The following is a 14047-nucleotide window of genomic DNA, read 5'->3' as shown; positions in this document are numbered from 1 at the left end:
TGATCTCTTTCCTTTCTCCCTCTCTCATTTTGTTGACCTTGTGACTCAACCATCAAAGCTAAGTATTGGTCTCAACTGTAACTACTTACTGGCATCATGGGGTACTTCACAGTGCACTTTAATGTGATGTTAAAATTTTAATATGAGATAGAAATGAGAGCCAACTTTTCTTGGCAACGTCAGTGAGTTAAAGAATTAATTGCAACTTCAGAGGGAAAGATGAAAAGAAAACATCCCAGGCTTACCAATATAACCCAGTCACTGTTTCTGCTGACAGAAATGAGTATTGGTTCTTGTCAACCCTTTAGAATGAGTGCCTCAGAGTATTAATTTATTCTTCAGAATCTGGCTTTATAAAATTAACAACATGGAGTAAATCCTTTTACTTTCCATCTATTATTAAAAAGAAAACAATCTTGTGTTTTCAGTATTCAACTGAATTTTAAATGGTATAAATGCCACCCTAAATAATAGAGATATTATTCAGTAATAATACTGGTTGCTTAAGCTGCTTTGGGTGGGAAGTCAGAGGAGAAGAGGGAATGCCTTGGCTCTAGTTAGCAATTCCTTGTCTTTGCAGGAACATGTATGTTAAACCTTAAATTCTAATACCATTCTCCATGTTATAAAAAATGAATATCAAATAACTAACTCTAACAAGAGCAACTATCTAAGAAGACAGCCAGCAGCCCAGAAGAGGGCCACATAGAGGGAACACTATTTACAATCATAAATGTCAGAAATGACCTGACAGAATGGAAAGAAAAAGAAAGGTTAGGAATCAGATTTGGACTGGAATTTTGATTATGAATGAATCATCTAACTTCTATGAGCCCCAATTCTTCTGAAGGTAAAAAATAGAGTTCTTTCTACTTTGTAAAGTTCTTCATATATTAAATGAGATAATATATCTAAATCCATCAGTATAATTCTTAGAATACACTAAGCCACTCACACTTGAAAAAACCTTGAGAAGTTTTTCTAACAGTTTTGTGAGGGCCTCTGTGCACCAATGTTCAAGTAAATCCATTAAACAGGTCAGGCACTACACAACTTTAGAAAGAACATGCATATCAAGTCTGAAAACTTATCGTCACTTTCAAAATGTAGTAAATAAAGTTTTTAAAGGAGTAAGCAGTAAGCGAAAGAGTTGAATCTTGAACCTCAGTCATTTATTGCATTTATTTCCCAAGCCATTGTTTTATTTACTACTTATCCCTTAATTTTATTCAGTCACTAGTTTTATTCATCCACTAGCTCAAAAAGTGCTTGTTTAAATTCTTCTCGTTGTTTGAGGAACTGGGGACATAACAGTGAATAAAACTATCCTAAAAGTGTAACCCCCATCAAACTTACATTTCAATAGCAGGCAGCAGATGACAAATAGAAAAAGTGTCAGTGAAAAGGTTTTAAATAGTACAAGAAGAAAAGAGGTAGGGAAGGCTAAGGAAGCAGCTGAGAAGTGCTTTGTTGACTAAGTGGCATCTGAGAAGACTTAAAGATCAAGGTGAGTGGAGGGAGGGTAGGTTGATCCATACAGATATCTGGATAAAGAACTTTCTGTGCAAAGGTACAGCCAACACAAAATGTCTGCTTGTTGTATTTGGTTAAGAATAAAAAGGTGAGAGTAGGGGTAACTGAGTTTAACTAGGTGGTGAGTATGTGATGGTGTGGATACAGTGGCCAGGTCAAATGGGTCCTTATGGTCTTGTGAGCTCTGGGACGGGCTGTGACTTTTATTCTGCGTGAAAAAAAGTCACTGGAAGGTTGTAAGTAGAGAAAGGAGATTCTGAGTTCGATTGAAATGGCTGCTTAATTGGGAATGGAGGGTATGAGCCAAGAATAGGACCAGAGAGGTGATGGGGAATCTGCTAAGGTCATCCAGGCAAGAAAGATGAAGGCTCACAGCAGTGGAGTGAGTGGTCATGGAGGTGGTGAGAAGCAGCAGGATTCTGGGATGTATTCGGAAGGTGGAACCAACATGATGACTAAAATTGTGGATGTGGGATATGAGAGAAAGGGAAAGTAAAAATGATATCAAAGTTCTTGGCCTGAACAACTGGAGTGACACCTACCATTTATTGAGATAAAGGAGCATCCTGTGGCACCAAAAGAAAATCTAAACACTGAGATTGTTACTCAGAAGCATATAAGAGTTTTACACAGAAGAAGATGACCTTCTGAAATAGCAATAAAATTCTCTAATAATCATTCAGTAGTAAAAATATCGATGCAGAATAAACCTTCCGATAAATTACATGTGACCTTAATTTAATATCCAAATATTTTCTTTGCTGAAAGTTTCAAACTTTTTAGGTATTTCAAAGATCATTTGTGAAATCTATATTTTATGCAATGTTACTTATTTTACCGATGCCATTTAGTTACAAAATATTATTTCATAGGAAAAAAAATCTGATCATATCCATGCCTATAACTGAAAGTTTCAAATTTTTAGGTATTTCAAAGATAATTTGTGAAATCTACATTTTATGCAATGTTACTTATTTTATCAATGCCATTTAGTTACAAAATATTATTTCATAGGAAAAAAATAAATCTGATCATATCCATGCCTATAACTTCCTTACCATTTCTTAAGTAACCATAGAAGCTTGAAATATGCAAAATATCATTCCCAGGACTTTTCATCTTATTATGTATAGATTCTGTTTTGAAGAATCTGTTGGGAAAAAAAAGTATATACAGAATATTATTGAAAGGCTATGAAAAATAATTTGAGAAAATAAATTGAAGATGTGAGTTCATGAACACATTAGCAAATTTGGGAACTGAACACAGATTATTTTTAGGAATATCTTCCATATTAATCTCTTTTGTGATTCTCATTTCTGACTAAAATATTAATCCCAATTGAGTTGCAAATCTTAGTTAACCAGGATTATTTGTGACCTACTTTTATAAGACGAACCTTGCTACTTAAGGAAATGACTTCTGGCTATTGCAACAAACATTTGAATCCTATATGTTGACATCTGTCAAAAAATCCTCCCCAGTTACCGGCAGACTTTAACCTAGGTCTGAGTTTAAATTATGGGGATCTTTAGATACTATCAGGGATGTTCTCATAATGAGCTATTTCCTTAAATTTACTTAAATCATGTACCCTTTGTTAAGTGTACAATGATTTCTCAATTTCACAACCACAATAAAATGTTAGAGAAGTGGCAAAATTTGTTGAAAGGATTTGTTGAAGGATTTGATATAACAAATTCAATATATATTTTTGTAATTTCTAAAAAAAAAAAATTGTCCAGGCTCCAACATTCCAATAGCTGATCAAATTTGGGGTGACTGACTTAGAGAAACAGTTCATAATTAATTCTGATACTCCATTCTATAAGGTTTATTTTTGGTGGAATTTTTTTGGGGGGGGGTAGGTGATGAAATGGAGGGCCTCATGCATGCTAGGTAAATTCTCTATCAGAGAGCTATATCCAGAGGTCTAGGAGAAGGCTTTAAGGAATCAACTAGTATCTGGCCACAATTTAAAGGCCATTTAATGAAAGGCATGCTGAAAGCCCATAAATTCTCCTGCAGGACATGAAATACATCCTCTCCATCCTATACTCTATTTCATGAACAAACTCAGAGTGAAGATAGTAACCAATTCTTTCATGTGCTCTGTGAAATTATAATAAGCAGACAAAATTGTTTGCAGCTCAAGTTTTTAAGAATTTTAAGAAATCTTAGGAATAATCTTTCTACCCAATTCATTTTGCAAATGAGGGGGAAAAAAAAGCCCCAAAAGTCTAAGTGACCAGCCCAAAGTTACACAGCTGGTATGACAAGAAAATCAGCATTCAGTTCTAGGTTTTCAGATTCCAGGGCCATTGCATTTTTTTTTTCCCACCATAGTTTGGTGTTATATAATCTTAATAAAGAAAAGTTAAGGAAAAAAAAAGACTATTCAAAATAATAATTTAAAAAAGATTTAGGCATTTAAAATGAACACAGTAAATAGAGAAAAACTACATATATGAATCACAATTTTACCAATCTTTTGTTTTCTATTATTAGAACCAACAAACTGAAAATTAAAAGTCTTGTAACATGGAAACATTACAATGGAAAAAAGCATAATGGTGAATCTGATAGAATTCATTTAAACTTTCACCAGTCTACGTGTTCACTGAGGGCAAGGCCTCTATTACACTGTGCCTTGCAGATACATGTTGAACTGATCTCTTGTCAAAGAATAGAAACATCTTGGAAAATTTACCATGTCACCGGCAATGCAAATAGCATCTCCTCTAGAAAAGCCTTCTGATGGATTCATCCCACTCTGCTCTCTCTACTCCAACCACATGACCTACTTATTCACATAACCAATGATTTTCCTTAAGCCTTTCCTCTATTTCAGTGTTTTCTTTGTTTCATGTATAACATGTTTATCATTTGAATGAGTCCCTACCCAAATCATAAGTTCATTTTAAATTTTTTCTCTAGTGCTAAGAATATAGTTTAATAAATAAGCACTTGGTGAACTAAACTCAGTTCTGTAACAACAGACTGTGAAAACTACGCTGAAAAGGAAAACACAGAGATGCAGAGATGCAGTTAGTACTGGAGAAGCTGGAAGACTGCTCTGGTGCTTAGCCTGTCCTACCTCTCAGAAGCTGAATTAACCTTGGGCTCAACACTTTCTATAAGCCTCATTATCCCTATCCCTACAATGAGCAAAACAAAACTACTAACAGCCCAGCTTTGATGTGCACAGTAAATGAAACAATGTATGTAAAGGGATTACATAATGACTAGCAAATGTTCAACACTCAAGAAACAATAGCTATGTTGTTACTAAATTGTACTTTCTATAATGAATTAGTGGAGAAGCTCTTCTATTTTATCATGCTGAAACATAAATTTAATGATATGATTTGATATATAAAATTTTCAAATTTTTCTATTCCTGATAATATATATCTTCATAAGCATTTATTTACATATGGTTTGCTCATACTTAATTCATATCGTGTATAATTGATTTGAACATATATATATGTACTCACCTACCTACCTACTCCTTAAACATTTAACATTATGACTTTCCTCACATATATTTTGAGTACAATGGATATTTGTTGAATGAAGTAATTTCAAAATATACACATGTATTGGCAAATTATCCTCCAATCCCAAAGGATTAATAAAATTTCTTTAGTTGTGTTTTAAACCAAATAAGTTTTTGCATATCTACTACCATCATCAGGAAGAAAGAAACACTAGAGAGCTGAATATTGTAAATAATATTTTTTTCAAATATCCCAAATTAGAATAGTCAAAATCTTTAGGCATGTCTTACCTGTCAAAATCACAGGCCAGTTCTGAAGGCATGTTGACTAACTTATTAACTAAAAAGAGTCTGCTCAATAAATAAACTATAGTATTTGACTCCTCAAAAGAATCACAATTATTTTCCATTCTTCTTGGTGTTCCAACATGATTTGGAAGAGTGGCTGTGTATTTATTTGATAAGTCCAAAACTTTTCTGGAAAATAAATTTACTCTGGAGTACTCTTTCTTCATTTCAGTATTGCATAAATCCCAACCTGGCAGCATCAATGAGAAGTGGTCTTCATTTGAAGCAAGCCCTAAGGAAACAGGACCCTGAAGCTTTAAAATATTGAGATGATTAATGCAGAGATTATCTAGTTCTTTATCCACTCCCCATGGCAAAAGGCAGGACAGAAACAATTTAGCAGTGTCTATTGTGAGGTTGGCATCAACTTTTCTTGATGCTTTGGTATGCTTCTTCTTGGAGCTCTTTGTTTTCTTCTGCCTTTTAATATCATCATTTTCTTCTATGAATTTGATAGCATTGTTTCCTTGGATCAGGCCATCATTGAGAGGCTTGGCTTGGGCTTCTGCTGAGAGAGAACCACTAGCAGTTTTATTTCTTTTTATTGTCAGTGTCGTCTTCTCTACTGTGCTCTTGGCTCTCCTCAAGATTTCACTACCATAGAATGAATTGGAAGAGTCAGCAGCACTCAGTGGAGTCGGCAACAAAAGTTTAACAAGGTTTTCCAGATCAAATAGAAGAATATGAAAGCCAATGTTACTCCATTTTGTTTTCACAGGCAAGACATTAAAAGGTGTTGGGAAAGACTTAGCATCAGCAACCTAAGGGGAAAAATATTTGTACATCAAATTCTTGTTTATAAGTTATTGTATTAAATGTTCCATGATGTCAAAGTGTCATAAAAAGGAAATATGAATGAAGTAAGAGTTAAAGGTAAGAACCATTAAGTATAGCTAAAGATGTCATGTCAATAGTTTTGTCTTAAGCTATAAAAATTCTTTTTTAAATTGAACATTTTATATTGTGACATTCTTCCTTTCCCCTTTTTAAAAATTATTTATTTATTTTTTTAAATACATGACAATAGTGGAATGCATTACACTCATTATTACCCATTCTTCCTTTCCACTTTTAAAAAAAGGCTTTTTTTTTTTTTTTCTCTAAGTAAATTTGAATTAGGCCTTTGGAGCAAGATGGCACTAGATGAACATCCTTTGATATATAACCACATCTTCCTATTATAGTCATGGAAACATACAAGAAAAAAATGAGTTTGCAAATTAAAAAGACCAACAGTTAGAATATCTGCAGATATTAAGCAAGTAGTTTAACATGACAGTTTCTCCAATTTTTGTTTAAAAATTTGAATAATTAGAAATGACCTTAATGTTAACCTACATCAGATTGATTTCTTTGAGCATTTCTTGCTCAAAGACAAAACCAAAAATCTTACCCAGGGGACTTGCTTTTGATTTTGCCCACAAATTGGTAATGACTTCCCATACTCAATATATTCCTGTTCACTTATGATGCCCCTTCCTTGAGTACCCTGTGACCTCTCACCAACCCATCACTCTCTATCCTCTTCCTTGTACTTGTTCTTCTTTGAACTACTTGTTATTATCTTATGTTATATGAAAAACTTATTAGTATATTTTATGTTTGGTCCATTAGCATTTAAACTTCACCTATGAAGACATTGTTTGTTTCCAGTGCCTAAAAAATGATGCTGTTATAAAGACTCAATAAATACTTGTTGAATTAAAAATGGCATATTTATACAATGAGATACCATTTAAATATTTTTAAATGATAGTGTTAGCTATGTTAATTGATTAAAAAAATAGGTGCCCATTAGGCAGAAAAATAACCCCCTTATAAACATGTGTGCACATAAATATAAAGATATTTTAAATATACATACACACACACACTAATCTACACATATGTAGACATAATATATAATACAGACACAAAGAATATGCACCAAAATGTTAACAACAGTTACTTTGAAATTGGGAATTACAATGATATTTATCTCTATTTGAACTTTGAAATTCAAGTTTTGAATTTCTGAAATTTTAAGTCATTATATTTTTAATTTATAATAATAAAAAAGAAAATTTTTAAAACAGACCATTGAAAATTATAAACAATAAAAAAGTGAAATGTAAAAAGTATCTTTTTCTACCAATACATAATACAAAGATTAATATACCAACTGAGCTATATCCCCAGTCCCCAATATAATTTTTAATAAATAGCTTTTGTAAATCAATGAGTACCATAAAAATTGAAAAATGGGTAAAGACAATCAAAAGCAATTCACAAAAAATTAAAATATGAAAAAGTGGTTACCACAAGTAATAATCACAGGAAGTAAAATTAAGATAGTACCATTCACTACCTGTTAATTTAGGAGAATTTCTTACATTATTTTAGTAGATATATTTATTAATACAAAATAACATATAATCAACTATTTAGTCTTTTCAGAATTATCAATGTACAATGGAAATGTTGTATATAAAGAAACATGAACAAAACTATGTAGCATGACTATTCATAATTATCCCAAATTAGAAACTAAATATCCATCAACAGTAGAACAGGTGGGAATACAATAATGCATCCATGCAATGGGAAAATATTCAATGAAAATGAAAGAACTGTTGCTACATTCAACAAAATATATATACCAACTACAGATCTCACCAACATACTGTCAACTTAAGAAATCAGACACAAAAGAATTAACTCTCTATGGTTTCATCCCTGATACTTTAAAAAAATAGGAGAAAACTAAATGATAGGGTTTAGAAAATAGCTACCTTTCAAAGACAGGGAGACAATTGTTTCTGGTGTGCATATATATGCTATTTTATGATCTATGTGGTTATTTATTGCTTTTAAGTGGAAATTTAAATTATTTTTTAAGATTTGTTGTTGTTTTTACAGATTTTTTAAAAAGCCACAGTGAATATTCTTCTGATACAAATCACTTGGTGACACATCTGCAAAAGTGAGAGTGATACTGAGATACTAAGAATGATACTGAGGATAAATACTTTCAGCTCTGTGCTATTATTTCAAATTGTTTTCACCAATTTGTGAAAAAACTTGCACCAGTGGCTGCACCAATTTGTAACCTCAGAAGCATTGTGTAAAATGAGTTTCCTTTGCTCCACATACTTATCAACATAGGCTTTCTCATTTTTGTCAATATGGGGAATATAAATTGGTATCCTTGTGATTTTAATTGCTTTTACTATTGCTATTGAGTACCATTCCAATATTTTATCAGTCTTTTATGTTTGATAAAATACCTATTTGGCTTTTATAACTTTTATTTTCATATTGATTCGAGGTAGTTTTGATATTTATCTAGGAAATATTTCTTTGTTAATTAGTGTTCCAAATACCTTTTCCTTATTTGTAGCTTGTCTTGTTATTATTTGGAGGGGATGGGTACTAGATTGAATTCAGAGGCACTCGAACACTGAGACACATCACCAGCCCTAGTTTGTATTTTATTTAGAGACAAAGTCTCACTGAGTTTCTTAGAGCCTCACTATTGCTGAGGCTGGCATTGAACTGACTATCCTCTTGCCACAGCCTCCAGAGCTGCTGGGATTCAGGCATGCACCACAGTGTCTGGCTCTTGTAACTATTTTTAATGGTGTTTTTTGATGAACACTGAGTTCTTCTTTTAATACTATCAAATTAGGAAACACTTTCCTAAAAGATTATATTCCTGTGTTTTTCTTTAAATTAATATTTCCTGCCCAGAGGAAATAAAATATTTACCTATTTTTTTTCAAAATTTATAGTTTTATACAACTTTTAAAATCTTTAATGGTTTTATTTTTCATTTTTGTGTTTGATTTGCCATAGGTAACAATTTTCATGTTTTTATGTTTTGATATCTGACTGTTTCAATGCCATTGTGAATTTGCCCTTTTCTCACTGATCTCTATTACCTGGGGCATCATTTGATTTATCTATTACTACAGAACATGAAATTGTACACTAGTATTAGAAAAAGACCTAACATCTAGTTGGGCAAGTTCTCCTACCTTAGTCTATGGTGTTTTTTTTTTTTTTATTCTTTCATATGAATTTGAGATCATTCATCAAATATATCTATCTCCCAGTTATTTAGGCCATATATAATTTCTTTTGATAGTTTTTCTAATTGTGCTAAAGAATGTCTGTTATTTGATTGTCAAATATTTGAATCTGTGGTATCTATGAGTCCTTTCTTTATTTTTATTGCCTCTTTTTTTCTTACTAGAAATTTGCCAATTTTGATATTCTTCTCAAAAGACCAACTTTTGACTTTGTTTAGCCCATCAATGGAAGAATGTTTCTCTTGAAAGACAGTTTTGCTGAGTACACAATTTTAGCTTGATTTCTCTTCTTTTTGGTATTTTTGAAGGTGTTATTCTGCAGTCTCTTGGCTTCCTTTGATGCAGCTGACAGGTCAGTCAGGTGCTATTCTGTCTCTCATCTTTTTTCTGCCCTTTTTTTTAAAAGATCTTTTGTCTTTAATATTCTGCCACAAAATATAACTTCTAGGTAGGATTTTTTCCCAAAATCCTATATTGTATCTGAGTACAGTTCCCATTTTTCATCTTTTGAGTGATGGTCAAACTTCTCTTTTAAAATATTTTGTTTCCTCATATTATCATCCCCTATGGAACACCATCTAATTGGTGTTTGTCAGAGGCTTTATATTTCCTGTGATTCTTTACATCTCTCTGTCTCATGCTGGAAAATCTCTAGAGATGTTGATTTTTAGTTTGCTAATTTTCTTTTAATCAGTCGCTAATATGCTACTCACCTTACTCACTGAGTTTCTAGAAGTTCTGTTTGGTCCTTTTAAAAAATAAATTAGTCATTTTTGTAATCAATTGTTTCTTATTCATATTTTTTAATTCTTTATTTTAAAAAAATACTTGTTTTACTTTCTGCATCTGCAATTCTGAGTTCTAAATCTTTGTTTTACCCTGCTTTTCCATTCTGCTAAGGCTTTCCTGCTTTCTTGCTTACATTGGTTGGGATTGTATATGTTTGTGTTCATTGTTATCAGTGAGGATCCTGTGAGACACACTCTTTAACAGAAGATTTTAGTTTGTGCTTGTCAGATATCCAGGACCCTTTGTAAGAAAAAAATTTCCTCTTCAAAGTTTTTCATTCCAGGACTGGGACCAGCAAAGAATGATATTTCCATCCTTTCTTTCTGTAGATCATAGCCCTTGCTTTAGTTCATTTTTTTACTGAATATGCACCTCTTATGGGACCATGGATTTATGCAGCAGTCTCCAACATTCCATCACTGTCTTGGACTTGTGTATTTTCTCTAATCACCTAAGTAGTAGTTAAAATTAAAATTAGAAATTCCCAGGGATTAACATATGCCTTTTCAGCATTCTCCTGACCTGTCTTCACCTGTATTCCCATTTTGTTTTTATCTTTAAGAATTTCCTTAAGTTTCTTTTTAACTCAGGTATGAATTAGTTCTAAAGATGATTTCAAAAGTAGTGTATCAATTATTTTTAGAGATTGGCTCAGACTGATGTTCAGGCTGTTAGCCTACTAATAGATGAAAATTGGATTTGGAAAAAACATTAAAAATTAAAATATTGGGGCTGGGGATGTGGCTCAAGCGGTAGAACGCTCGCCTGGCATGCGTGCGGCCCAGGTTCGATCCTCAGCACCACATACCAACAAAGATGTTGTGTCCGCCAAGAACTAAACAATAAAACATTAAAAATTCTTCTCTCTCTCTCTCTCTCTCTCTCTCTCTCTCTCTCTCTCTCTCTCCTCTCTCCTCTCTCACTCTCTCTTTAAAAAAAAATTAAAATATTTATTTTTGAAAATGGAAAGAGAAAATTAGTTTTCTCATATATTTGGGTGTAAATTGGTACCTAGTTTATGGCAGGCAATTTAGCAATCTCTATCAGTAACCTTAAAATATTATATACCCTTTAATGTGGAAATTCCTTTAAAAATAATTTATCTTAACAAGTAATTATAAACATAATAAAATCATACAAATTGAAGGATCTTCCATATCAATGAGCTGAAAATAACTTAAATGTCCAACAATATAGAGTTGGCTAAATTCGTGCACAACAAAATATGATGTGGCCATTAAAAACAAGATTTTATAAAATATATAATGTCATGGGAAGAAATTTACATATACTATCGATGGAAAATATCTAGATTTTTAAAAGTATAATCCCATTTTTTATAAAATTACAGATTTCTTAATGTCTATTTTTGATTATAGGTATTTTAAAAATTTCTGTAAAACCTATATTAACTGTACCAAAAAGGAAAAAAAAAACCACTTTAAAAACAGTCATCAAAATCGCTAAGAAAATGTCAGTAACAGACAAGATTATCTAATTTTTTTTTTCATGTGCTGTAGTTTGGATCTTAAATGTCCTTCAAAGGCTATGTGCTAAAGAGTTGACTGCCAGCCTGCAGTGCTACTGGGAGGACATGGAACCTTTAGAAGGAGGGCCTAGTGGAAGGAAGTTAGGTCACTGGAGTGTGCTCTTGAAGGGGAGATGGTGTGACCCAGGACCCTTCTGTCCACTCTTTCTCTTTGCTTCTATGTGGTAAGAAACTTTGCTCCACCATGTGCTCCCTGCCACCATGTTTTGCCTTGCCACAAGGCCAAAAATAACAGAGCCAAGCAGCCATGAACTGAAATCTCTGAAATCATGAGCCAAAATGAATCTCAGGTTTTTTGTTAGAACAAAGGAAAGCTTATTATCACAACATGTACCTTTAAAAAAAATATATATATATATATATATATATATATATATATATATATATATATATATATACACAAAAGCCTAACAATAAAGTTTATAGGACAAATAATCAAAGACTAATATTTTAAGTATAAAATGAATTAACAAAAATTAATTAGTAAATTATTTGTATCTCAAAAGACAAAATGTTTTTTTAAAAAGGAGACAAAAATATCCTAGAGGTAGATAGTTTTTAAGCCATTTGTCTCAATTAAAAGGAGAAAAGTTTATATTTTATACTGTCCTAGTGTTGATCTCAACTAAAATTTTAGCATACTTAATAAACAGGAAGTAGAATATCAAATGCTATTGAGTGCTCATTTCAATCAGGACGCTAAAGGACTGTTGATGATTATAATCTTTCTCAAAAATATGTGGCAAGATGTATCATTTTGGCAATATGTGATATGTAATATTATGGTGATATTTAGCATTATCTTCTTTAATTCAGATGCTACCTCCTGCATCATGTCCTTGGAGGTCACCATTCTCAGTTTCATCCTTTGGAACCAGTACAGGATTGCATATACTCAGCCTTCATTTAAGGGGTTCCTGCTGAGTATCCGTGATATAGGATGTGTTATGAGTAACATACACACAACAGGGAGCAAGGCTCAGCTCTATTGGTGTAGCTCATACTGCACACTTAACAAAGGAAGAAAAGAATAAACATACAGCTTGATGAGAAGAGGGTAAAAGCAAATATAGGCAACTATGGGGATGGGGAGCAGACACCCTGCATTTGACCTGGAGGATGGATAGAAGAAGTCTGAGCAGAAGTAATACCAAAACTGAGATTTGTAAAACTAAGAAAAATGAGCTTAAAAAAAAAAAAGTGAGAGACAAGAGTGTTTCAGGCAAGGGGATGAGACAATCCCTGGGGTGATGGCTGGAGGAAGGAAGGGTAGGTAAGTACAGAGCATGAACAGTGTCCTGCAGTCTAGCTAGAGAGGAGAATATTAGAATGTTAGAGAATGAGCTAACCATAAGAGATGAGGAGCCAGGTTACATAAAGCCTCATAAACCCTAATGAGTTTCAAATTTATTCTAAGAGCAATTATGATATGTGAAGGGGAATTTCAACAAGGAATTTACCTATTCACAAACTACTTGCAGCGGTTTCTTCTGTGTTACTGGTTAGTCAAGTGGGCAAAAGGCAGAGTCTGCCCTCTTCTGTAATTGTACTCCTCCAAACTAGAATATTTTCTGGCCATAGCATCTGGATCTCTCCAATTATTGGGACAATCAAAACCATAACAGTGAATTTAGCAATATGATAAACTCCCTATTCTCCATATAGCCACAAAAGTTTGCTGTATTGCTATAAAATAATCCAAATTTCTTTCTCAAAATATGGTCCCCTTACCACAGGAGAAAGTGAACATTTTATATTGTTTCAAAATTCAAAATATTATTCCAAATTTATTCAACACACAACAAAGTTGGTTTTCATTCGGAAACAAGTACATTAGATTGTTAAGTATAAACATTGCTCTGTTTTAATATAATTCTAGCTTGTCATCACTTTTTGAAATTTTAGAAAGTATATATTTAAAGTCTTGTTATCAAAAGACCTTGAAACCATAAATACCAATATTTTGGACATAAGTCATATAGAAAAGTGATAATAAATGCCTATAATAGTGATTCTAGTTTTTACATATAGGTTTAACAGACATAATTTTCAGCAATGTTTAGCAAAGTCTGTAAAAACTCTTTACCTTATTTATGTATTACCTATATACATTGCATTTCTCAAACCAAAATTCTTTTAAAAGTAGCATGCTAAGCTGGGTATGGTGGCACACACCTGTAATATCAGCTACTTAGCTGTTCCTGAGACAATCCCAAGTTTGAGGCCAGCTTCACTTACTTGGTATAGTCATAAGCA

At 32.7% G+C, this 14047-nt stretch overlaps 1 protein-coding gene across 5 annotated transcripts in view; it reads right to left on the bottom strand.

The window, feature by feature from the left end:
* Wdr72 (WD repeat domain 72) overlaps positions 1–14047 on the bottom strand; it is a 236199-nt gene that overhangs the window by 81422 nt on the left and 140730 nt on the right. For all 5 annotated transcript variants that reach the window (XM_078049592.1, XM_078049591.1, XM_078049595.1 and 2 more), the window contains exons 15-16: positions 5327–6144; positions 2592–2683 (exon numbers count right to left, since the gene is read on the bottom strand). In XM_078049592.1, the coding sequence (XP_077905718.1) occupies positions 2592–2683; positions 5327–6144 (910 nt within the window). The remainder of the gene's footprint in view (positions 1–2591; positions 2684–5326; positions 6145–14047) is intronic.

The sequence above is a fragment of the Ictidomys tridecemlineatus genome, chromosome 5 (assembly GCF_052094955.1).
Source record: "Ictidomys tridecemlineatus isolate mIctTri1 chromosome 5, mIctTri1.hap1, whole genome shotgun sequence".
Classification (NCBI taxonomy): domain Eukaryota; kingdom Metazoa; phylum Chordata; class Mammalia; order Rodentia; family Sciuridae; genus Ictidomys; species Ictidomys tridecemlineatus.
This window is presented reverse-complemented; position numbering and strand designations above follow the sequence as displayed.